The sequence below is a fragment of the Oryzias melastigma genome, linkage group LG22, assembly GCF_002922805.2.
Source record: "Oryzias melastigma strain HK-1 linkage group LG22, ASM292280v2, whole genome shotgun sequence".
NCBI classification, from domain to species: Eukaryota; Metazoa; Chordata; class Actinopteri; order Beloniformes; family Adrianichthyidae; genus Oryzias; species Oryzias melastigma.
In genome coordinates this window covers 8,986,171-9,012,152 of record NC_050533.1, presented here as the reverse complement: position 1 = coordinate 9,012,152, position 25,982 = coordinate 8,986,171, and the positions used below count along the sequence as shown (strand labels likewise).

The 25,982-nt window shown below is 34.0% G+C and overlaps 1 protein-coding gene across 1 annotated transcript; it reads right to left on the bottom strand.

Annotated features, from left to right (window-relative positions):
- Nucleotides 1-232: 232 nt before the first annotated feature.
- LOC112143434 (trichohyalin) lies at nt 233-25,982 on the bottom strand. The gene is made up of 31 exons (XM_036209996.1): nt 25,752-25,982; nt 23,298-23,495; nt 23,133-23,216; nt 22,961-23,065; nt 22,742-22,897; nt 22,480-22,623; nt 20,894-21,037; nt 20,504-20,647; nt 20,002-20,145; nt 19,578-19,685; nt 19,389-19,508; nt 18,513-18,560; nt 17,874-17,900; nt 16,753-16,839; nt 15,448-16,662; nt 6,529-13,557; nt 6,359-6,445; nt 5,195-5,242; nt 4,625-4,663; nt 4,485-4,553; nt 4,304-4,351; nt 4,152-4,199; nt 3,899-3,955; nt 3,572-3,604; nt 3,446-3,493; nt 3,109-3,156; nt 2,540-2,581; nt 2,353-2,394; nt 2,223-2,267; nt 2,115-2,144; nt 233-2,039 (listed from the first exon to the last, which is right to left on the bottom strand). The coding sequence occupies exons 1-31, from the start codon at nt 25,759-25,761 to the stop codon at nt 1,954-1,956; spliced, it is 10,533 nt and encodes a 3,510-aa protein (XP_036065889.1). The 5' UTR covers nt 25,762-25,982; the 3' UTR covers nt 233-1,953.

The window sequence follows — 25,982 nt, the reverse complement described above, 5'->3', positions numbered from 1 at the left end:
AATATTTGCAGAAAGCTTTCGAAAGTCAAGAATTAAAACTATCCAAAAATAATGGTTGAATTTTGGAGCCAAATTATTCAAATAATTAAAAAATGCTCAGAAGTTTGATGAAAGAATGAAACTTTTCCTCTCCTGATAAACAAATGTTATTAAATTAATTTTAGAAAGTATTCAGCTATTACAAATTGAAACACTTGCGATGTTTTAACTCCTAAAAAACAGATTACAATAGTATGTTTTAATGACTTTTATTCACAAGCACAATGAGGGCATAGCTTGGTTTAAAACATTACACTGGACCTACAGAGTTCAAAAGATAAAAATAAAACACCACTTTCCCCATCAGTTAAACTATTTACATCCAGATCCTTTCAGATACTTAAAATTACACGTTTCCCAACATCATTGAGAGACTCCAAATTTTGGATTTACAAACTGGACTTTTCAAGTGTCGAAAGTTTGTCAGGAGGAAATAAAACAAACGCACAACATGCACAGCAAATTCTACAGTGCAACGACCACCGAGACAACCTAAAACAAACGATTGCACTTGTTAAAAAAATAGTTTTTAAAAGAAGTTCAGATTGAAACGCATATTAATATTTTTAATTGAGTTTTTATGCAAAAATGTTCTAAAAACCTGTAAGTGCTTTGATATTGCCGCCTGAGCATGCAGAAACTATTCTGTGTTGATTTCTAATAAAAAATGATTTTTATTTGGTAAAAATGAGTCCTAAAAGCTGGTCCAGATTTGTAAAAGCAACATAAAACTGTCTAAAAAGACAGTTTTTATTCCATAAAGCTGTGACACACATTCATGTCTGGAAATTCAAAAGAATATTTAAACTTTATAAAAGTCTTACTGCAAGGTTCTGTTATTGTTCTAAGAGGTTAAATGAACCAAATCTGGCATTCTTAATTAGTTTAAGCTCTGAACATCACAAGTACAGGATTCTTACTTAAAATAAACCCTGTTCATAGAACTACAAATACTAATAAATTAATAAAAGTCATGTATGCCCATGAAATAGACATTGATATTTGGATTCTTTCACAAAAAAATCACGTTTAAAGGTTTCCACCATGTCAAGTTTCCTCGTCGCACACAACTGAACAGTCAGTGACTGTGTGTGTTTGGTCAGTCGAGGAATTACAGAATCTCTCGTCTGATGGATAAAGAAAATGTTACGAAACGAGACTGAACTCAAACCTCACTCAGACATGAAACACTTTCTGAAAAAGCACCAAAATGGAAATGAAAAGCTGGCACAACAGACCAGAAGGTTCCATCCCATAAGACTTCTTTAGGTTTTGTTCCACAGTATTTTGGGAGCTCTCATATACAATGCACGGTTCTTCCTTTTTTAAGTTTAACAGACAAAATAAAGACAAAAAAGATGGTTATTTCTTAATCCTGAAAGCATTCTGCGTAGAAACCAGCATTAAAAAAGGAGACTTAATTTACAGCTTGTGATGACAGCGATGAGGCTTATTCAGGCCTACAGCTACAGTACTGTTCTGAGAATGTAAGAGAAACTGGATCCACATCTGTCCCATTTAAACTGCTTTTACCATGTCTGTACCCTATTATCTTTAAATATGTTTTCAGACGTGCCGCTGTTTTTCTTTAATTCTCCTAATAAAAGATCCAAAAAAAGGTCTTAAACTGATCAAATTTTCTCAAAAACACAATTTTTCAAAACATAAAAGTATAAAAATATGTTAAAAAAACGATAAAGGAATTCCACTGACTGCATGTATTTGGTTTGAGAGCTCAACCAATTGTGGAAAATATAAAAACCGTCTTTAAAATCCCCCATCATGCCCTGCTGTCCTGGATTTCCTGCAGGAGGCGGACAGGCTGCAGCCGTGTTTCTGCAGCACAGGGAATGGCGGGATTCTGTCACCATCACCGGATGATTAAAACAGTAATGATCGACTCCGACTGGTGTGTCATATCTGTAGTGGTGAGAAGGCATAGAACGGAAAAGGGGCCTCGTCTTCATCCACAAAGAAGCACTGGAAGTACGGCAGCTCATCTGTGAAAGAAGAAAATAGTTTAATTTAGCTTTTATTAACAAATATTCTGGTTCTCAAAATATATTAGTGCTCACCCTCCATGAGAAAGCTGTCAGTGGGCTCTTCTGGTATAAAAGAATACGATGTTTACCGCTAAATGTTCAAATCTTTAATGATTTCAAATTACAAAAAGTGCTCCATACCTTTAACCTTCTCCTTCTTGGCTGCTTTCTTCTCCACAGGTTTTTCTGCAACAGAAATATCATGCATTAAAAAAAGAAATTAAACTTTATGAAGACAATAACACGTCTATAATTTAACTTCCAAACGTACCTTTCTTTATAGGCTCCTGTATCTCTTTAAGAATTCTGTCCTCTGCCAATGACAGGTGATAACAGTTCATTTTATATTCAGATATATTTGTTTATTTTCTTTTTTTTTGTTTGTTTTTTGTGAGATGCTTATTTTGCACCCTTAAATTAACAGCCGATTCTTTTTCAACAATTATTTAACACCTTACCTCTGACTTCTTCTTTGGGAGGCCTCTTTCCAACAGGTTTTTCTGAAACACCAAAAACCAAAAAAAAAAAAAACATGGTTTAAAGACCTGTGGACCACTTACTATTTGGTGGGCACCACTTACTTTTGTGGTGAGCACCAGTTACCATCTAGTGGGCAACACTTACTATCTGGTGTGCACCAGTTACCATCTAGTGGGCAACAATTACTATCTGGTGAGCACCAGTTATTATCTGGTGCACACCACTTAATTTCTGATGTGCAGCAGTTACCATCTAGTGGGCAACAATTACTATCTGGGGAGCACCAGTTATTATCTGGTGTGTACCACTTGCTATTTGGTCGGCACCAGTTACTATCTGGACGAACAACCAGAATATATTTTTTACTTAAATGTCTCTTTAGAGGGTCTACATTTATATCAGAATTATTGCAAAATTGTGTTAAAGGGTGCCAAATCATGTTTGAAATTGATGTTCATTTTTCCTTAGAATAAGTGCTTCCTGGAAAAATAAAACTTATTTTTTAAACTCTTTTTTTTATCACATCGTTAATCATGATCTTCCAGACCTGTCTTAACTGCAGCCAATTTGTCCTTTTCTTTGGAGATTTCTGGCTCTGTAAAGCAAAAAAAAAAAAAGGCAAAAGCAACCATGTTGTAGAAAGCTAATGTGTTTAATTAACTCAGAACAAAGAATTTCAACATTGAAAGAAGCTTTCCAGTGAACTAAATATGGCATCTTAAAGTAGAAAGCTGTAATAAACTGCTTTTTAAATGATCATGTCTTGATTTCTTATAAGTTGCTAATGTTTTTATTTTAAACGTAACATGGAAATCAAATGTTTTTATGCCCTATAGTTGTTAACATACAATATAAATTATATGCTTTGCTGAATTAAAATCTACCTTTCTTTGATGAAGTTGGTTTCCGTTTCTCCTTTTCAACATCAGGTTCTAAATATAGAATCATACATTTAATCAATGTGTTTGAAAACCATTTTGAATAGATAATAATAATGGCCGTGTTGTTACCTTTTTTGAGGCGAGCTGTCTTGAGCTCAGGCTCTACGATTACAAAAGACAACAAAGTCTCAAAATGTCATTTTCTGTTATTCAAAAATGAGCTTCCACCAGCAGAAAATATGAAAACATTTAAGATTTGTATATGTAAATAATCTGTTAGCCTGGATATAAATAAAAACAGCATACATTATTTATCTAATGCATATTAAGGATGGTCATGCAGATGAACTCTAACAGGTTGTTTTATAGTTTTGTATGTAAATCTTTATTTAAACAAAAGCTATAGACTTTTAAAAAAACACTGAGGACTAGAAAATAAACACAAAAAACCCAAACCTTCTGTTTTTCCTTTTTTCTTTTGAGGAACCATAGCTTTAGCCCTGGTGAGAGGTGCTGTAATGGTACAAATTAGAATAACAAATGGATTAATTTCTGCTGTTTTAATGATCTAAACAGACACAAAGAGGTTTACAATACAAACTAAAGTTAAAATTGTCAAAATATATTAAGTTTTAAATCATGTAAAATTAAGATTTATTAATTAATAAACCCCTGAAATGTAGAAATGAAAGATTTAAAAGAAGCAAACCTTTTTTGGGCACCACTGGCTCGACCTTCTTCTCCTTGACGAGTTCAGCTTTTAAATAAAATAGTAACAAAAATGATTCAAATGTTAAAAATCTTCAAATGAAATAATACATTATTTTGGATGTGTGATCTGCAAAACAATGAATGACTGACGTTTTTTGGTTGGTGCTGGTTTGACTTTTTCTTTTGGAGTCACAGGCACTTACAACAGAAAGAGAGTTTTTAAGCATTTTGACAAATTTCTAAATATATATATATTTAAAAAGAATATATTAAGAAATATATATATATTTTTTGCAAATAAGTTACAGACAGTTTAAATGTACTTGCATACCTTTCTTCAGTGGCACCACCTTGACCTTCTCCTTTACTATAGTGACATTTTTCTCAGCTACTTTCGGTTCTGCAGGAAATAAGTTGGTGTTAAAGCAATACTTTTATGGATAATTTGATAAAAAAATTGAGAATTCTTACTTTCAACTGTAGGTGCTGATTTTGTCTTGATTGGCGCAGCTTTAAAACAACAAAAAAAAAAAATACTATTAGAAAGCATGAATCAAAGCATTTGAGCTCCAGTGTTATTGAAACGTCTACTATGAAAGTTAAACACAACAAATGGAAAATAAAATTAAAACTTGAGCAAATAACTTGGATTTAATCAAATTTGAATCACCTTGATTATGTTTTTAATGTATTCTGATTATTTGTGTTTTAATGGCTAAACGAAAACATTATTTTTTTTTTCTGCAGCGTATTGCCTTGGGGAACATAATACACACAATCCCTGTTTTTAATATTATGTTTACTAATTGTTCTTTACCGTTTGGTTTAATCGAGCAGTTAAAAATAAAATGTAACTATCTCAGGTTTACATCTTTTTAGGGAGATTTGTTTGAGTTTAGAAAAAACCTTGAATAAAACAAATGTTTGCCGTTTAAAGTTTCAAACTTCAAGATGATTTTAGCTTATTGATTATTAAAAAGAGAGTTTGGTTTAAATACAATCAACCTAATAAATTACTGATGTATTCAACACCACGATTACCCTTTCTTGATGGAGCTGGCTTGACTTTTTCCTTAGAAACCTCAGCATCTAAAAACAAAAAATATCATTATTACTGTTATAATTATAAAAGAGTTTTTAGAACAAATAAATTAAAGTTTATTTAAAAAATGAACAGTATTTAAACTTAATGTCACAGTAAATAACAATTAAAACATTTGGAGAATTTACAGAAAAAAAAACAACCCAACAGAAGTCCAAAATAGTATCAGATTTGTAAGTTTATCACTGGAAAAATAATAAAATAAAATCATCAGACTGAGTCAAACGTAAAAATGAAATAAAAAATTTCAGCGAATTAAAAGTAGTTCTGTTTTACCAGATGTATCAAACATTTCAACAAAATGTAAAACATTTCCGAAAGATTAAAAATAAAGTTTTCTATACATAAATGCACATGTAGCTCTAAACTCTTAAAGTTAAAACTGAATGTTAAACCTAAACGTAAAAAAACAAATGTAAATATTAGAATTAAGTGTAATCTAAATCATATTTGTGAATGTACACATAATCTGAATCAAATCATTTTATGAATCCTAAATGTTCAAACCTAAATTTAAATTTGAAACAAAAATTATTTTTTAAAGCTAAATTATAGATTTTGATGGTAAAGCTGACAGATACACGTATCTTAGTGTGGATGTAAATGTAAAATATAAGTGTGATAAGTAATGTTTGATGTGAAGTTTAAAATTGTATTTACTAGGCCACACCCATGAAGGAAACTCATTGCTGTGAGCCACGCCCACATCTCTCTGAAAGGTAAATTCATCAGAGAAAAACTGTTTTCTAGTACAAAATAACCATTTTTATTTCTGTTTTTCTTAAAAATGTTTATTTAATTCATCAATCTATTCCTTCTAGATGAAGTATTATAACTTGGTGTTTGTTACATGCAGATTCTCTGCTCATGTCAGTCTAAGTAAGCACGTGACTTGTGGGTGGAGCCTGTTTGCAACTATGTTTTTTTTTCCTTCTCTGGACTTTATTTTATTTTAAAGACATTTGCATTAAATTATTATCATTAAATGTTAAAATTCAGAGTGATTTAACCACTTTTGGATTTTAAAAGTTTCATCTGTTTCCTCCTATGCTTCGGTTTTAACTTCCTGAGCTCTGAATTCAAGATGGTCCTGATGAGCTCACCTGCTTTTGTGACATTGAGCTGCTCCTTCTTGAGGAGCGGAGCAGCTTTCACCTTGACATCTCTGAATCTCTTTTTTGATTTGGTTTCTGTCAAAAAAAAAAAAAAGGATTTATCAGCTTCAAAAAAGATTTTAAAGCTAAAAACTGTTTCAAATCTGGCCGATATGTACCGATCTTCTCAGCAGATTCTTGGTCTTCTATGGAAGGAATCAGGATGGCTTCCTTTTCAGGCTTTGGTATTTTCTCCTCTTTCTCTTTTTCAGACAGTTTCTTTAATTCTGTCTCTTCTTTTCTTGCCGTCACTTGTTTTTCCTCCTTTTTGGATTTCTTTGGCTGCTTTTCTTCGAGAGGTTCTAGTTCCTCTGTCGGAGGCGTCTCCATCTTCTCCTTCCTTTCTACAGCTTTTGTTCGTGGTTCTTTTTTCTCTTTATGAACCTTTTCTTCCTTTTCAGGTGCTGCTACTTCTTCTTCTTCTGCTGTTGTTTCCTCAGGAACTTCCTCCTTTACAGGAAGTGGTTTGTCCTTTTTTTCACGCTTCCTGTCTTTCTTCAAAAGCTGAATCGTTTCCTCCTCTACCTCTTCTTGAGGAAGCGTTACTTCCTCTGGTGCACTGATGACTTCATCATCTATTATCGTAGTCATTGGTGGTTCTTCTGTCTTGAGAACTTTTTTCTTGCCTTTCTGAGTTTTCTTTTCCTTTAGCTTCTTGGAAAGTTTAGATTTTTCCTGTTGGGTTTTGTCTTCTTCTTTCAATTCTACCTTTTCTTTGGGAGATTCTTTTTCCAATCTTCTTTCTTTGGGTTCTTTCTCCTCTTCTGCTTCTTCTTCGGGTGACTCTACAGGTCTCTCTTGTATCGTCACATCTTCCTTTTCTTCTAGAGGTTTCTTTACCTTTTCTTCTGAAGTTCTCTTTTCTTTAACTTCTGCAATGAGTTTTTTCTCATCTTTCTTTTCTTTGGGGGATTTCTGTTTCTTCTCAGAGGGCAATTTCGTTTTTTTGGCTTTCATCTCTGTGATTTCTTTGGGTGCTTCCTCCTCCTCATCTTTTTCTTCTTTTTCCTCAACATCTTTTTCGAATAATTCTTTCTCTTCTTTAGGAGGTGTCACAATTTGTTGTTGTTCCTTGAGACTTTTCTTAATTTCTTTAGAAGACTCCTTTACTTCTTTTTTAGTTTGGGGTTCTTTTTCTTCTTTCTCTTCTTTGACAGATTTTAGAATTTGATCCTTTTCTTTTGGAGGTTTCTTTCTCTCTTTTTCCTCTGTTGGAAGTAAATGTTCTGCCTTCTTTTCTTTAAGAGGTATTTTCTTTATTTTTTTAACTGGTTTGGATGGTTTCTTATCCTCCTTTTCCTCTTTAGGAAGCTCCTTCAGTTCTTGTTCCTCTTCTGGAAGAACAACTTCCTCTTCAAGAAGAACAAGTTCTTCTTTGGAAGTTTTCTTCAAGTCCTCTTCTTGAGTTTGAGGTTCTTTTTCTTCTTTCTTTTCTTTGGGGAGCTTTGTAATTTCATCCTTTTCTTTGGAGGGTTTCTTTCTCTCTTTCTCCTTTTTTGGCTGCACTTTTGGTTCTTTTTTTTCTTTTGGAATAATTACTTTATCTTTCTTTTCTTTGAGAGGTTTCTTCACTTCTTTGGATGGTTTCTTTCTCTCTTTTTCCTCTTTTGGCTGTTCTTTCAATTCCTTTTCCTCTGTTGGAACTATAGTTTCTTCTTTTTCTGCTCTAAGAGGTTTTTTCACCTCCTTACCTTCTTTAGTTGGTTTCTTTTTCTCTTTTTCCTCTTTTGGAAGTGTCACTGTTTCCTTCTTTTCTTTCAGAGGTTTCTTCTCTTCTCTAACTTCTTCCGATGGTTTCAGTTTGTCTTCTTCCTCTTTGGGCAGCTCAATTGGTTCTTTTTCCTCTTTTGGAAGACTTCTTTCTTGCTTCTTTTCTTCAAAAGGTTTCTTTAATTTTCTTCCTTCTTTTTGGGGTTTCTTACCCACTTTTTCTTCTCCGAGCTGCTCCTTTGGTTTCTTTTCCTCTTTTGAAACTCTAACCTCTTCCTTCTTTCCTTTAAGTGGTTTCTTTACCTCTTTGGATGGTTTCTTTTTCTCTTTGGGCAGCTCTTCTGGTTCCTTTTCCTCTTCCTGAAGAATAATTTCTTTCTTCTTTTCTTTTGGAGATTCTTTTACTTCTCTGGATGGTTTCTTCTTCTCTTTTTCCTCTTTGGTTGACTCCTTGGGTTCTTTTTCCTCTTTTGGAGGAATTATCTCTTCCTCTTTTTCTTTGAGAGGTTTCTTTTCTTCTTTAACTTCTCTCAATGGTTTCCTTTTTTCTTTTTCCTCTTTTGGAAGCACAATTCCTTCCTTCGTTTCTTTCAGAGGTCTCTTAACATCTTCGGATGGTTTCTTTTTCTCTTTTTCCTCTTTAGGCTTCGCTTTTAGATCTTTTTCCTCTTTCGAAAGAATGATTTCTTCCTTCTTTTCTGTTATAGTTTTTTTGACTTCTTTAACTTCTCTGGATGGTTTCCTTTTTTCTTTTTCCTCTTTTGGAAGAATAGTTTCCTCTTTCTTTTCTTTTGGAGGTTCCTTTACTTCTTTAGATGGTTTCTTTTTCTCTTTTTCCTCCTTTGAAAGAAAAATTTCTTCCTCTTTTTCTTTGAGAGGTTTCTTTACTTCTTTGGCATCTTTAGAAGGTTTCTTTTTCTCCTTTTTCTCTTTCAGCTCTGCCTTCTGTCCTTTTTCCTCTTTTGGAGGAAGAACTTCTTCCTTCTTTTCTTTTAGAGGCTTCTTCTCTTCTTTAATGTCTTTAGATGGTTTCTTTTTCTCCTTTGAAAGAATAATGTCTTCCTTCTTTTCTTTTAGAGGCTTCTTCTCTTCTTTAATGTCTTTAGATGGTTTCTTTTTCTCTTTTTCCTCCTTTGAAAGAATAATTTCTTCCTCCTTGTCTTTTAGAGGTTTCTTTACTTCTTTGACATCTTTGGAGGGTTTCTTTTTCTCCCCTTTCTCTGTAAGGTCTGCCTTCCGTCCTTTTTCCTCTTTTGGAGGAAGAACTTCTTTCTTCTTTTCTTTTAGAGGTTTCTTCTCTTCTTTAATGTCTTTAGATGGTTTCCTTTTCTCTTTTTCCTCCTTGGGTTCTTTTTCCTCTTTTGAAAGAATCATTTCTTTTTCCATAACTTCTTTGGATTGTTTCCTTTTCTCTTTTTTCTCTGTAGGCTGGACTTTTGGTTGTTTTTCCTCTTTTGGAAGAAGTATGTCTTCCTCTTTTTCTTTTTGAGGTTTCTTCTTTTCCTTTTCTTGTTTGGGCCGCTCCTTTGGTTCCCTCTTTTCTTTTGGAAGAATAATTTCTTTTTTCTTTTCTTTAAGAGGTTTCTTTACTTTTTCTTCTTTAAAGTGTCTCTTACCCTCTTCCTCTTTAGGCAGCTCCTTTGGTTCTTTTTCCTCCTTTGAAAGAAGAACTTCTTCCTTCTTTTCTTTTAGAGGCTTCTTCTCTTCTTCATCTTCTTTAGATAGTTTCTTCTTCTCTTTTTTCTCTTTAGGCAGTTCCTTTGCTTCTTTTTCCTCTTTTAGGGGTATCATTTCTTCTGTCTTGTCTTTCAGAGGTTTCTTCACTTCTTTTACCTCTTTGGATGGTTTTCTTTTATCTTTTTCCAGCTCCTTTTGTTCTTTTTCCTCTTTCTGAACTTTTATTTCTTTCTTCCTATCTTTCAGAGGTTTCTTCACTTCTTTATCTTCTCTGGATGGTTTCTTTTTCTCTTTTTTCTCCTTAGGATGTGATTTCAACTCTTTTTCCTCTTTTGGAGGAGGAACTTCTCCCTTCTTCTCTTTTAGAGGTCTCTTCTCTTCTTTAACCTCTTTAGATGGTTTCGTTTTCTCTTTTTCCTCTTTTGGCAGCTCCTTTGTTTCGTTTTTCTCTTTTGGAAGTACAATTCCTTCCTTCTTATCTTTTGGAGATATCTTCACTTCTTCAACGTCTTTGGATAGTTTCTTTTTCTTTTTAGGCTCTGCCTTCAGATCTTTTTCCTCTTTAGGAGGAAGGACTTCTTCCTTCTTTTCTTTTAGAGGTTTCTTATCTTCCTTAAGATCTTTAGATGGTTTCCTTTTGTCCTTTTCCTTTATGGGTTCATCCTTCAGTTCTTTTTCCTCTTTTGAAAGAATTATTTCTTCCTTCTTTTCTTCTAGAGCCTTTTCCACTTCTTTAGCTTCTCTCGATGGTTTCCTTTTTACTTTTTCCTCTTTTGGAAGTACAGCATCTTCTCTCTTATCCTTTAGATGTTTCATTTTCTCCTTTTCCTCTTTAGGCTTTGCTTTTAGATCTTTGTCCTCTTTTGTAAGTATAATTTCTTCCCTCTTTTCTTTGAGAGGTTTCTTATCTTTTTCAATGTCTTCGGATGGTTTCTTTTTCTCTTTTTCCTCTTTAGGCTTCGCTTTTAGATCTTTTTCCTCTTTTGCAGGAAAAACTTTTTCCTTCTTTTCCTTGAGAGGTTTCTTTACATCTTTGACATCTTTAGATGGTTTCCTTTTCTCCTTTACCTTTTTGGGTTCATCCTTTAGTTCTTTTTCCTCTTTTGAAAGTATTATTTCTTCCTTCTTTTCTTTCAGAGGTTTTTTGACTTCTTTAACTTCTCTGGATGGTTTCCTTTTGTCTTTTTCCTCTTTTGGAAGCTCCTTTAGTTCTTCTTCCTTCTTTTCTTTTTGAGGTTTCTTCTCCTCTTTAACGTCTTTAGATGGTTTCTTCTTCTCTTTTTCCTCCTTTGGCAGCTTCTTTGTTTCCTTTTTCTCTTTTGGAGTTATTATTTCTTCCTTCTTTTCTTTCAGAGGTCTCTTAACGTCTTTGGATGGTTTCGTTTTCTCTTTTTCCTCTTTAGGCTCTGCCTTTAGTTCTTTTTCCTCTTTTGGAGGAAGAACTTTTTCCTTCTTTTCTTTAGAAGGTCTCTTCTCTTCTTTAACTTTTTCAGATGGTTTCTTTTTCTCTTCTTTTTCTTTGGGCAGCTCAAACTTTTGTTTTTCCTCTTTTGGAGGACTTATTTCTTCCTTCTTTTCTTTCAGAGGTCTCTTAACGTCTTTGGATGGTTTCGTTTTCTCTTTTTTCTCTTTAGGCTCTGCCTTTAGTTCTTTTTCCTCTTTTGGAGGAAGAACTTTTTCCTTCTTTTCTTTAGGAGGTCTCTTCTCTTCTTTAACTTCTTCAGATGATTTCTTTTTCTCTTCTTTTTCTTTGGGTGGCTCAATCGCTTGTTTTTCCTCTTTTGGAAGACTTATTTCTTCCTTCTCATCTTTGAGAGGTTTCTTTAGTTTGTCAACTTCTTTGAATGGTTTTGTTTTCTCCTTTTCCCTTTTGGGCTCCTCCTTCAATTCTTTGTCCTCTTTTGGAAGTATCACCTCTTCCTTCTTTTCTTTTAGAGGTTTCTTTGCTTCTTTTAACGATTTCTTAACCTCTTTTTTCTCTTTTTGAGTTATTGTTTCTTTTTTCTTTTCTACAAGAGGTTTCTTTTTCTTTTTTTCCTCTTTGGTCAGATCCTTTCCCTTTTTTTCTTTGTGAGGTTCTGTCCGATCTTTTTCTTTTTTGGAAGGTGCCTTTATTTCTTTCTTTTCTTTCAATGGTTTCTTTGATTCTTCTTTTGTCACGTTTCTCATTTCTTCTTTTTTGGCGGATATCTTTATTTCCCTCTTTTCTTTGGGATGTTTCTCTGACTCTTCCTTCACAGTGGGAGGTTGCTCTTCCTTTCTTTTGGGCAGTTTTGAGTCTTCCTTCTTTTCTTTGGGAGCTTTCTTTACTTCTTTCTGCAGTTCTGCTGTTTCTTTCTCTTCTTTGGTGGGTTGGGTTATAACTTTCTTCTCTTCAGTGGGATGTTCTTTCAAATCTTTGGTAGTTTTCTTTACTTTTGTTTCATCTTTTAGAAGAAACTTCAGTTTCTTGTCCTCTTTGGGAGTTTTCTTTACTTTTATCTTGTCTTCCCGATGTTTCTTTTCTTCTTTCTTTGCTTTTATTTGAATCTTTTCTTTTTTGTCATCTGTGGAAGCTTCCGTTTCATTCATCTTTGGTTTGATGAGTTTTGTAATTCCTTCTTTACTAAGAGGAATCTTTAAGTCTTCTTTTGAACGTTTCTTTTCTCCTATTTCCTCTTTGGGGAGTTTTTCCTTCACTTCAGGAGTTTTGGAGCGTTTCTTTCCTGAAATATCCCTCAGTGGTTTTTGGGAATCCTCCCGTTCTTTGGGAGATTTCTTTTTCTCGTCTTTCTCCGTGACGGATTTCTTATCTTTTTTAGAAAGAGTCTTTTTCATGTCCTTCACTTTAGGAGTTTTTCTTTCATCTTCTTTTTCTTTGGGAGTTGTCTTGTCTTCCTTTTCTTCTTTGAGAGGTTTCTTCATCTCCTTCTCTTCTTTTAGGCGTTCCTTTCTTTCTAGTTTTTGTTTGGTAGGCTTCTTTTCTGCCTTTGGAGGCTTCTCTTTTTCCTTTTCCTCTTTAGGTTGCTCTATTTCATCTTTATGGACCTCTTTTTTCTCTGTTTTTTCTTTGAAATGTTTCTTCTTATCTTCAGGAGCTTTCTTCTCCTTGATCTCTTCTTCTGCAGGTTCTGTTATTACTTTGTCCTCCTTTACGGGCTCTTTGTCATGTTTTTCTTCTATGGGAATTTTCTTTTCCTCTTTTTCCTCCGTTGGAACTTCCTTTTCTTCTTCAAAAACAGTTTTTTCTTCATCTACTTCTACAGGAAGTTCCTCTGTCTCTGGTTTTTCTTCAGGAAGTTCCTTTTCTTCTTTAGGAGCTTTTCTTTCCCTCACCTCTTCTTTTGGGGATTTCTTTGTTTCCTTTTCCTCTTTTTCAGGTTCTGTTTTATCTATTGGAAGTTCCTGTTCTTCATCTACCTCCTCTTCCTCAGGAGATTTGTCCAAATCTATTTCTTCTTTAATATCTTTCCCTTCTAGTTCTATTTCTTCGGCAGGCTTGATTTGGTCTTTTTCTGTTTCCTTCATTTTCTTGTCTTCTAGGACTTCTTTGTCTTTTTCTTTTTGAGGTTTCTCTACTGGTTTCTCTTCCTTTTTAGCTATCTCCAATTTCTTCTCTTTCTTGGTTAATTTCTTTTCTTCTTTTAATTCTTTTGATGGCTTTTTTACTTCTTTATCTTCTTTGAGTTCTTCTTTTTCTGTACTTTTCTTTGTAAGTGGTTTGTCAGGCACCTTTTCGGCCTCTTCTTCATCTTTTAAGGGTTTCTTGACAAGTTGTTCTTCTGAAAAACAAAGAAGAAAACCCCCAAATTTATTTAATATGGAAATCTTAATGTTGGATTAAAATATATATATTTTTTCTGTTTACAGATAAAAAAAATAGCAAGGAAAAAAAACACATTCTTTAAAAAAGTCAGTATAGTGAATTCATTTATTATTTGGAACATTTTAGCAGGTAAAATGTACAATGGTGCATCTCCCATTCCGAAACTGCATTAAAATAAGAATAGAAGTGCATTCTCTCAAAGGAAATCTTTCTTTAAAAAAAAAAATATAAAAACCGAATATTACATTTATCTAAGAATCGCTACAAATAGGCAAAATGTTTCTCTAAAAATTAGAAGCAAAAAAATTAAATGCAAAAATATTATCTTTAATAATAAAAATCATGAAAAAGGTAGAATTAGAAGCAGCTGGATTGCTCGGTTGGTTAAACTCTTCTTCGTCCTTGAGTCTTTGGGCTAGCTAGACCCTTCATGCTAATCTATCCAGCCACGAATTGGCCTTGTGCCGGTCCCCAGCCTGGATAAAACACAGGGTTGTGTCAGGAAGGGCATAAAATTCTCAACCAAACCACCTTTGATGACCCTGAAGGGATACGCCGAAAGGTGAACAACAAGAAGAAGTTGCAATTACAATTGTTTATGTGTAAAACAGTACCCACTCTCCACAACTTTACTTTGTGTTACAATATTATTATTATAAATCACAAATGTTCAGATAATTTTTAAATACTTTATTTTGTTCTTTTATTTTACCTGTTTCAGTTTTACTTTTATGTGTCTTTAAAATTGGGAAATATTTCAATACATATGACAGTTTGATACCCCATTTCATTCATTTATACTTCCTTTGTTTCATTCTTTTAGAACTTACATCATAAAATAAACAGTTTTGAGAAATGTTTCATCTATATGGTACTAAATGTGTCATAAGACTCGTTAACTCTTAACAATAGTTTTTAAATAATAGTTTAAAACAAGCATTTGTCAAAGAATTAGTGAAAACATCTGAATTTACAGAAGTGTCCAAACCTATTTGCTCCCCCTGGTGGTTTTAGTGGCTCAATTTAAGAAGGACAAGAAATTCTTAAGAAGTTCTTATATTACCTTTTCTTTTTCTTTTTTTCAAAATCGACAAATGAACCTAAAGTCAAACTTTGAGTCAGTTGGTCTTTATTGGTCTCTTTTCAGTTCAAATCATTAGTCAGAATTATGAGCCACAGTAGACAAAAGCTCAGCCGAGGACCCATTTTTCTTACTTAACACAATATTATGCTAAAAGAAAAATTAAGGAAATATTCAACTTCAAATACACTATTAAAGTTATAAACAGTTTATGTCTGACTGATGGGTGTTTGATAAACCAACTGTTCAAATTGGAGCTTTTCTGTCATATTTTTAAGTATGGGCACCAAAATACATCAAAGAGTTAAAAAAAACATTTTATTTTTACTCTCTGACATATCTAAGGAAATGATGAGCTTTGGCACGTCTAAAGATGGAAACCTAGAATCAGAAGGATCTAAATGTATTGTAATTTGAGCTGCAGTTGTTCCTATTTATCTGGGATTTTGCTTAATTGCTAAAATATACATTTAGATTTTTTTCCTTTGATCAGAGAAGAAAAATCATCAGAGAATTGCTGACCCCAGTCTTTTAAGGACCATAGAGTGTCATGTTGGTTCTCACAACACATTTGCTTTAACATTTAACATTTAGGATTCACTAATCAAATGTTTAAGCCTGAATAGGATTATTTTAAATCAAATTCCAGAACAATCATGCTGTTATGCACACAGTTCATCTGAAACCTGCCATAACTTTATGTAGAAAACGTACACAAAGCTATGATTTTAGATGTTTTCTGATGCATTCATGACAGTTTTGTACCTTTCTCCATTTCACTGGTTTGTTTTTCTGTGAGTGACTCGTCTCTGAGCTTCTGCAGGGAAACGCGAGTCTTCCTCTTTTCTTTGCGTTTCACTTTTCTGCTCTCAGGTGCTGAAAGTGTTTCCTCCTCTGGCTCTTGGGATTCAGAGATGTCCTCTGTAGGTTTTTCTGTAGGAGTTTTTTCAAGTGTTCCTTCTTCAGCTTCATTGAGTTGTTCTGGTTTTTCTTCCTGCATCTCTTGGTCTTCATCTTTTTGAGAGACTTTTGTTTCCTCCTCATCTTTTTTCTGTTTCGTCTCTACTTTTTGTTCAAGTTGTGGCAAATATTGTTTTGTTTTGGGTTCTTCCTCCTCATCTTCTGCTGAATCTTCAGTTTCAGCATCTTCTTCTGGTGTTGTTTTGGTTTCCTTTACCTCCTTATATTCAAACAGAAGGTCAGACTCCTCCTCAGTCCTCGCTTGTTCAGCTGGACTTTCATCAACATCTATCAGAATGTTCATTTTGGTCTCCTCTTCCTCTTCTTTGATATGATGTTTTTCTTCCTCTTCTGTCAAACCTTCTTCAGTTTCTGTTGCAGCTTGAATTGGGGTCTCTGCTTGATGGTCCTCTTCTTTTTCAAGCGGATCAATAGATTTTGGTTTCTTCTCATCTTCCTCAAAGTCTATCAAATTGTCTGTTTCATCCTCCTCTTCTTCTTTTGTGTATTGTTCCAAGTTTTCTTCAGTTGGAATTTCTTCCTCTTCATCCTTTGCTTCTTTATCTTCTGCAACCTCCTTTTCCACAGTTGAAGCTTCTTTCTGATCTTCAGTTAGTGTTTCTGTTTTGGCGTCCTCTGCTTTATCTTCCATAAAAATGTCTTCAGGTTTTGCCTCTTCCTCAGAATCTTCCTCAGTTTTTGTGTCTCCTTTTGTCTTTTCATCTTCTGCGTTTCTGGTCTCTAAGAGATCCTCTTTTATTTCTTCAGTTTTGATCTCCTCTTCAACCAAAATTTCTACAATTTTGGGTTTCTCCTCCATTTCTTCATTTTCTGAGGGAGTAACAAACGATGAATCTGCGTCGCTAAAATCTTCTACGACAGTCTTCTCTGCATCAACGTCTTCCTCCTTCTTTGTGATGTTTTCCTCCTGACTCTCTTCATCTTTGGTCTTGCTGTCCCGATCGAGGATTTCTTCCTCCCTAAACGTTGCTTCTAGTTGGATTTCCTCCTCATGTATCGCTAGCAATGTGATAGTAGTCAATTTAAGTCTTTTTAATAATAAATCTAACAAATCAGATGTTACAGAAAAACAAAAAAATATCTGAATACCCTCAGACTCGCTCTCCTCTGTGACCTCAGAAGGTTCTTCCTCCTTCACCTCCTCTTCCACTTCCTCCTCGTGCACCATCTCTGTACCTGCGCCGTAAATGTTGTCATTCCAAACTAATATATTTCACATAAAAAATGTGATTTAAACATCAGGTGGTCATAATGTCAAATTAAAGTACATTTCACAATTATTTTCCATTTATAACACTTTTTAATTCCAGATTTTATCTATTTGCAGCGAATTTTCTAAATGTAATTAATCAATTCAATAATAGTAATAATAAGTTATTTTATAACTTAAAACTGAGCAGACCGATCAAAATAAAAGCATACATTTTAATCTTAATATTTTAAATCAAATTATTGGAATTTATTAGTTTTTTTCACTTATTAATTCAACACAACAGCTTAGTAAAATTGTCCTCACATGGTTTAGAAACTTTAGACCAATGCACGCCATGCACATGTTAACTTGAATAATTTCAAAATAAAACACAATGCAAATATTTCTATTAAATTAAAATGACACCTTAAGGAAATTCTCTTGACCTTTGCTTTAAAGAAACAACCAAAAATGTACATTAAAGCCCTAAATTAATAAATAAAAATTTTCAAATTGTTTCCCAACTGTAAACTAAACCTGTCATAATTAAAAACTGTCATTTTTATATTAGTAAAAAAAAACTATACAAGTGACATGTGTTAAAAAAAATGACAGTCAAGTAGAACAGAGAAAAAAAAGAATACAATCTTTCAGTTTAGGCCTTTTTATGTGCAACTCTTATTTTGAAAAACTTCACGCCTTGCTTACAATTGGCTGCAGAGCATCTCAATGTACAGTTTTGTACCAGAGCACAACAGAGTCAGTCCGACAATGAGATTCATTTAGATGTTTATTAGATAAAAAGATGTACATTTGTTAGTGTAACATGATCCATGCTACATTAGGCACACATGATGAAAACAGACACATCATTTTATTTCCCAATGTTACAATAAAACATAAAACACTGCATCAGAAACGCAAATTAAACCGCAAAAGTGAGTCCACACGTGCATAAAAACAAACTGTCCAACAAAAAATGTGAAAAATACAACTAACATAAACAGTACTTTCTTACCTTCTTCCGACGGAGGCAGAAATTCACCTACAAAAGTTTACATTTATTTTACTTTAAATTGAATAAATATGTATTTACGTTAAAGACTCACTCCAATGAAAATTGTGTTTTTAACATGTTCTTGTAGCATTCTTCTCATGATGGAAAACATATATGAAATAATTTAAGATTAAAACTGTTTCCTAGAATTTATTTCTTCAAATTGTGTTGAATTAGTTGAAAACCCGCGGCTCGAAAAAGCTCAGGCAACTGCCATGAGCGGGACAAAGTCTCCTTTCTCTGCTACAAATCTGCAGCATCCGTTTGCTTTTTTTTATTATTATTTTTTTTCTAAGCTAATGTTGGCTTGGGATTGAGAGGTGCTTCAAGCTAGTAGGAGAGAGTGTAAACAAAGGGCTGATGGGAAACTAGCTGAGGCTAACTTCTGCACCAACAGTCTCTCTCACAACCCAGCGGTAAATTTTTCGTAAGCTGCTGCTGCTCTGCAGAAAATATGTCTTAAAAAATGGCACGTTCTTTGATTTTGGCTAAAAACTGTGTAATCATAATTAAAAGACCACGGGGAACAATTTTACAAAAGATAAAATATTGTTGGAGTGGGACTTCAAAAGAATAGATTGTTAAGTTATCATGACTTACCTTTCTTTCTAACCAACTTCATGTCAGCTGAAGGTGGAGCTGCTTCTTCTAAACAATCAAAAAAATAAAATACGTTTTTTGGAGAGTTGCTAAAAATGAGTCAAAAATAAATAAAGACAAAACAATATAATAAAATACAATCAAAACGTGCTACATTTTTTAGAAAAAGGTTCATATAAACCAGGGGTCTGCAACCTGTATCTCTAAAAGAGCCGTTGACTAAAACTCACTAAACTATTTTATGTTTTAAAGACGATTAAGCCATTCATTTTTTAAATCTAGCTTTAAATCTTAATTAAATTATTAGAGTGTTGTATTTTTCTATATTGAAGAATTTTAACTTACTTTTGACAGCAGTACTTACAAGTTCCTTTCAAAATAAAATACACCCCGTGTCAAATAAGATCTTCCTGCTTACATTTACTTAAATTAAAAATGCAAGAAAGTGACATTTTCTACTCATAACTTTGATTTGCCTTCATCTTTTGCCTCCTTTAACTATCGAATATAAGCATGATAAAATTAGTATAAAAACAATATATATATTTTTTTAAACATTATATGTAAATGCAGTTATATACTTTAAGAACTTTGTCTCTAAACGGAGCTGACGATTAGAATATATAATTTTATTCTGACAGTAAATTAAACATTTTACCTTCATTTTGCTCAGTTATCAGACATGTAAAATGTACATAAATGAAAAAACTTAATCAACTAAAACATCATTATTAATATAAATTGTTAATATTAGTTTTTAAAGATAAAGAGCCACAATATAGGGATAAAGAAGCCTCAGGTTGCAGACCTCTAATCTTAGTTTAGAAGACTAAAAAAATTTAATTTACTCTTTTATTGGTTTGATCAAACACTCACCTTGATCACCAACCAGCATGCTTGACATGTATCCTAAGAACAGATCCTTCTTGTCAGAGAATTCAAGCACCGCCTCCTCCACCACTTTCATTGGATCCACAGACACTTCAGGCACAATCCCTGAAAAAATACAGACTTTGCAAACAAGAGTTTCTACACGATGGAAAGACTTATTTCCTCTAAACAAACCTTGGTCACCGATTAGGAAGCTCACGAGCGTGCTGATCTGTTCTTTCACAGTATCTATCGTTGATCTCAGAACTGAGGCGGGACTGAAGCCGACAGCCTGCTGGACATCTGATGAACAGAGAAAGAAACTGGATTTAGAACTATTTCATGGGAAACACAGATACGTTAGAGAGATATAGTATGTCCTTTCCATCAAACTCATTTTGACAGGTGACCTTTGACCTCCACATTCCGATGTGATGACGTAACAATTTGATATAAACTTTATATAAACTTTATATCAAATTGATATAAACTTTATATCAATTTTATATCAAATTGTTACATCATCACATCGGAATGTGGAGGTCAAAGGTCACCTGTCAAAATGAGTTTGATGGAAAGGACATACTATATCTCTCTTACGTTAAAGGTAAATCACCACCTTTCAAAGTATCCAGGACTCCATCCAAAATGACACAGAGGATGTCCTGGACCAATCTTGCTATTCCGCTCACAAAATCATTGATAACGTTAAAGACATTTCGGCCCACGATGACCGGGTCAATGAAGCTGATGTCTGTTGTTCCTGAGAAGAAAAACACAATTTGAAGAAAATTCTTAGAATCTTGATTTTTATTATGTACTATTATGTTGTGATAATGAATAGACTTTTTTTCATTTTTCAACAATCTGCCACAAAACAAAGCAGTTTCTCAAAGAAAAGCTGTTATAATCACAAGAAAACTGGCACAAAAAAGCAAGCTTGGCCACTCTCAGCTTCCGTAGTTCTAAAATTCAAGTTGATTCTCTCTCTTGAACAACCACAAAAGCTTATCGTCAAAAAGAATGAAAGTTGTTGATTACATTTGCTGTTGAGTCCATTTTATTAGACGCTCTACCCGCCTTTACATGCCAAACAGAAACTAAGAAAAAGTTGGAAGTACCTTTGAAGACGTCAAGGATGAAATCCAGGATGATGCAGAGAATGTCCTGAATATAAGCGCTTATTTCACTCACAAAGTCATTCATGACACTGAAGACATCCCTGCCCACAATCACAGGGTCAATAAAGCTAATGTCAGTTGTTCCTGAGGAAATAAAAACACACCGTCAGAATAAAGTTCATGATGCCAAAGAATATGGTAGTTTGTCACAAGAAGATAACTAAAAATGTGTCTTTTTAAATTGTCAAATCCATTCACATCATTACACATGTTAATTTAGTATTCTACTAATAGCAAAAACTTTGAAGGAAAGTAAAAGTTTGCTTTTGAGAGTAAAAACTAATTGTTAGTAAATGTACCCAGAAATGACAAAACTTTAGACTGATGTACCTCTGACAACATCCAGAACAAAGTCCACACCGGAGCAGAGTATGTCCTGGATCTGTGCCACTGCCCCATTCACGCCGTCATTAATAACATGGAAGATTTTCCTGCCGATCACAACGGGGTCAAGAAAGTTTACGTCTGGACTTCCTAAAGGGGCAGAAAAAAGCATTTTTAGTCACAACTTCAGTTCTGAACCTTCAAAGCTAAAGCTTTAGTCACATCCACCCGTATCGAGGTTGGTCCATATGGGCGCTGCAGGTTTTTGGGTTGTCCTTGAGGGCCAGTGTCCTGCATATTTCCAACCAACCTGCCGTTGAAGATTCTTATTGGCTAAACACACCTGAACCAGATAATCAACAGCAGATAAGGCAGTTTCTGGAAAACCAGCAGGAGGCCGGCCCTCGAGGCCTGGACTTGGACTCTCCTGCTGAATGCCACGCTCTAGTTGTTCATAGGGTGAAGGAACTGCTCCCTCCTGACTGTGTGCAAATGACCTTTTTCTGTTTTGGATAGAACTTTTCTATGTTTTAGATACGACTTTTCTGTTGGGATTACGACTTTTCTCTTTTAGATGCGACTTTCCTTTCTTTGGATACGACTTTTCTCTATTTTGGAGACAGCTTTTCTCTGTTTTGGATATGACATTTCTGTTTTAAATATATAACTTTTCTCTGTTTTAGATACGATTTGTCTATATTTTGAATACAGCATTGCTGCTTTGAATATGACTTCTCTGTTTTAGATACTACTTTTCTATCTTGATTACAACTTTACTTTGGCTATGACTTTTCTCTATTTTGGATTCCATTTTTTTCTATTTTGGAAGCGACTTTTCTATCTTGATTACAACTTTACTTTGGCTATTACTTTTCTCTATTTTGGGCTTGACTTTTTTAAAATTTTGGATACAATTTTTCTCTATTTTGATAAAATTTTTCTGTTATAAATATGACTTTTCTGTTTTGGATACAACTTTTCTGTTTTCTGAACAACTTTTCTTTGCCTTGAATACAAACTTTACACTGTTAAGTTCCTGTCAAAAATACATCCAGGGTCACAGACATATATTTCAAGTCACAAAGCATGAATTTAACAAAGTGGGCTTTCGTACTGATTACCACTAGAAAGAACACGAGGAATAAAAGATTCCAGGAATGCAAAGAGAACAAGCAGGGGCTGACGAAAAGTTTACATGTTTATAAATTAGTACTTCAAATTCCTTTATTAATTGTTTATGCATAGATTTAATTTTGACAACTATCTTAGTAAGGTGCACACACAAATTAAGCTCTATTTCCTAATTTTTAACAGTCAGGCTGCACACTTATTACTTGAATGGCACTCTATGGTTACGTGCACAGTGCGCAGGATTTAGGGCTTAGGAAAAAAGAAAACTCTGTATGACCTGTCCCTCTCCGAATGTTCATGAAAAAGAAATGTACATGAACATTTTTGCTCTACAGGCTCACCAAGCAGACTTTCATATGTCGCGTATGCTCCGTAAAGTTTTGCCCTTTTGTCAACTGCAGACACACCATACGCACCCACGAGGGCAGTTGTGACTGAAGCTCAATCAAAATAGCAAGAACCTTGAATTAGATCCAGAACTGTGTCCAGAATGCAGCACAGCACCTTCTGGATGTTTCCCACAACTCCATTCATGAGGTCATTAGTCAGACTGAAGACACCTCTACCTATTACCACAGGGTCAATGTAGCTGAGATCAATGTTTCCTGAGAGGTGAAAAAACATGGGAGACAGTAAAACAGATTCATTATTGCTTTGACAAGAGTTAACTCAGAGGTTTGTGAGCCTTGATGACAGCTTTGATCCACAGAAAAGGTATTAGACCTTTATTTATATCCAGGACCGTATCCGATATCATATCTGCTGCAGCACCAACTGTGTCTCTGATGTAAGCTCCAGCTCCGTTCATGAAGTCGTTGGTTGAATGGAAAGTCTGTCTCCCAATGGTGACCGGGTCGATGTAGCTGAGGTAGAAATTTCCTGTAAAACAGACAAATCAGTATCTGACATTATAGTAAATTAAGCACAGTTCTGCAGCCCTACCGTCATCATCTGAAAAGTATTGCACAAAGCCATCTTTTGCTGTTGTTATCTCCTCGGCTGCATACGTGGCAGCAGACATGGGGTCACTCAGATCCGGAGCACATTCTGGGAAAAAGAAGCACTAGAGAGGGGTGTGCGACTCTGGATGTGGAAACATTTTCCAGATCATTACCTTGAAACTTATTGAGCAGGCTGGATACTTCATCAATAGCGTCGTTCACAGCTTGAACTGGGTCAGTAATGATTTGCTGAACATCTAAACAAACAAAAGAGATGAAACGTTAGGAAATTATTTTAATAAAACCCCCCATGAGTGATCTTTCTCATTTTGACTTGCCAGGAACTGCTTTATACTCCACAAAGTCAAACATCACCACTCCCACAACCACCCAGGACAGGAGAGCAGCCAGAGCAACCAGCAGCTCCACGGACATCTTCAGCTTCCCGAGGAACGCCACAGCCTTTGATTTGAGAGAACTCGTCCATGATTCCGCTGCTTCACTGGACCGTCCGGCGGCGGTGACAGGTTTGACTCCTGAGAATCGAAAAACATTCTGAGGTCAGACTGAATGGAGCTTCTGTCCACTAGAGGGCAGTGTTCTGGTTTTTGTTCTAGACTTTTGTTGTTTTGGTTCAAAATATGTGTACATTTATTTTATTTTTTTCTACTTAGACATGCATTTTAGATATTTTCCTTTTCCAACATTTTTTATTTTTAAATTCTCATTGTTCAGTGAAGTTTTATTTTATTTTATCCTAAACTTAAAAGTTTGAAAGTATTCCAATTTATCTCTTTAATGGCTCTAAATATATTTAACACATTGATCTAAATGAAACAATAAATAAAACACGATTTACTTGAAATGTTATCATATTTAAATTTGTTTTTATTAAAAAACGAAATCAAAACCAACATTTTTTGTTAATTTATTATGTCGATTTACATTCTTTGGAAATAATTGAATCAACAGGACTTAAAGGTGTATTTAAGCTATAAAAGAGGTTTTGTTTGCTTTTGTGCAGCACACAATTCCTCATGTGCATTTTTATTAAACACAATTTAGAAATGCAAAGTGTTTTTTTCAGTAGCTGCTGCTTTATTTGGGTCAAATTAGATCTTATTTGATTGAGTTGCCTACAAAATAATGTAACTAGAAAAACTGTAAAAGAAAAAAAACGATACAAATTTTAAACATTTCATCAAGTAGATTAGAAATGTTTCTAAAACTTATAAAACAGTGAAAGACCAACATTTAAAAACAATATTTCAATATTTACAAACTGTATTGGGATGCAACAACTCACTTTCACCACAATTTGGTGCAAAATTAGATTTTTTTTCGTCACAATCTTTTGCGTATCACAAAATAACAACAAAAATATTTATTTGTATTATCTAACAATTAAATAATGAATAAAAACATATCAATTGGTTCATACCATGCCTTGTCTAATGCAACAAAACAACATATACAGCATTATTCTTAAATTTATCGCCACAAATGTTTGATACTTTAAACGTAAACAAACGCGCCGCAAAGATTCACACACATATTTTCCTTCACACTTTTAAATCTGTAACTAGAGGAATTAACTGCCAAAACACTTAAAATGATGCAAAAACCCTAAAAAAGGAATAAGAAACAATTATTTTGAACAAAAAAAGTACAAAAATATGCATAATAAATATGTAAGATGTGTTTTAAAAGTAGGAGTATTTATTCAACTGTAATTATTTTAACCTTGGAGAACCCGTAGGGTCAAATGTGGCTGCTAGTAGTTATTCATTTATTGATTATTTAAAATTTTTCCATTTCATTTCCATTTTTTATGTTTTTTTTCCATTTTATTTTTAGTTTTTTGGCTGCTGTTAAACCCAATAAGGACATTTTTCTTGGGTTATCCAGTCAAATATTGCATTATGAGGACTAGTGTTGAAGAATTCTATTTATTTTCTTTCTCTCTTTTGTTATGAAATAATTGTACCTTTAGGTCATTGCATTGTTTAAATTGTTAATTCTTACGGTATATTTGTACGTCTTCTGGATTACAGATGGAAGTTAGCTTTGAGTGTTATAGTCTGGTACAAAGCACATTTTCTTTTACCAATACTCCTTGTCAAATAAACTAAATAAACAAACAAACAAACAAACAATTCAGATCAATGGTGTAACATACTGTTCAGTTTTTGATCAAGAATTGTGACACTTCTACTTTAGCTCATTTGGCTCCAAGATTTGATTAACCGGCTTTTAATTGACTATAAAATGTTCTTTATTGTTCATTTATAAGACACACAAATTGAGCCGCACCTAAAAAATATCCAAAAATCTCAGCAGAAATTATTTTAATGGTCTTTATTCTTCAGCTGCTCATGAAAAGTGACAGTAAAAGACGTTCTTAGAAGTATCCAAATGAGTTACCTTCCAATTACAAAGAAACCAGACACTCTGACGCGTGATTCTATAAACAACCAAACATTTATCCAGCTCTGCAGATGCTGCAGGATTCTCAAGTAAAAGTTTTTGTAAAACCAAATTTTAAATGTAATCTTAATTCTGCATGACATGAACCATATTGATAATATTTCAACATTTTATTTACAGCAATGACTCACAGGGACAGCTGTCACAAGACAGTAATGCTAATACTCCAGCTATATGATACCAAGTATTTATAGCAACCAATTTCCAACAGTCTACAGAACTGTTTATCCGTCACCAGGTTTGTGTCAATAAAGTTTTGAATCTATAGCAGAAAATAGGAGATATTGGAAGTACAGCAGCCCTACCTTCAGCCATGTTGGTGGGGGCTTCAGCAAAAAAACAATCCCTGGCTGCAGCTTAAGTCCAATCAGAAATAAATGTGTCCCATTTTGTGAATTTTTTTTTTTCAATTCATACTTCCTCTTTTCTGACTCATGTTGGACGACAAAAAAAATAAAATAAAACACCCAATAAAAAAAATCCTAGAGGCGTTTGGGAATTTGGAGCTGCCTCTGTGGCAGCATTGAAGAGGGTGG

Excerpts from the sequence above, each read along its gene's own strand:
- LOC112143434 (XM_036209996.1), bottom strand. Across the intron at positions 22,898-22,960 it reads ATACTTTTCAGATGATGACG|GAAATTTCTACCTCAGCTAC; the intron begins GTAGGGCTGCAG and ends TCTGTTTTACAG. Across the intron at positions 18,561-19,388 it reads CATGCTGGTTGGTGATCAAG|AAGAAGCAGCTCCACCTTCA; the intron begins GTGAGTGTTTGA and ends TTGATTGTTTAG.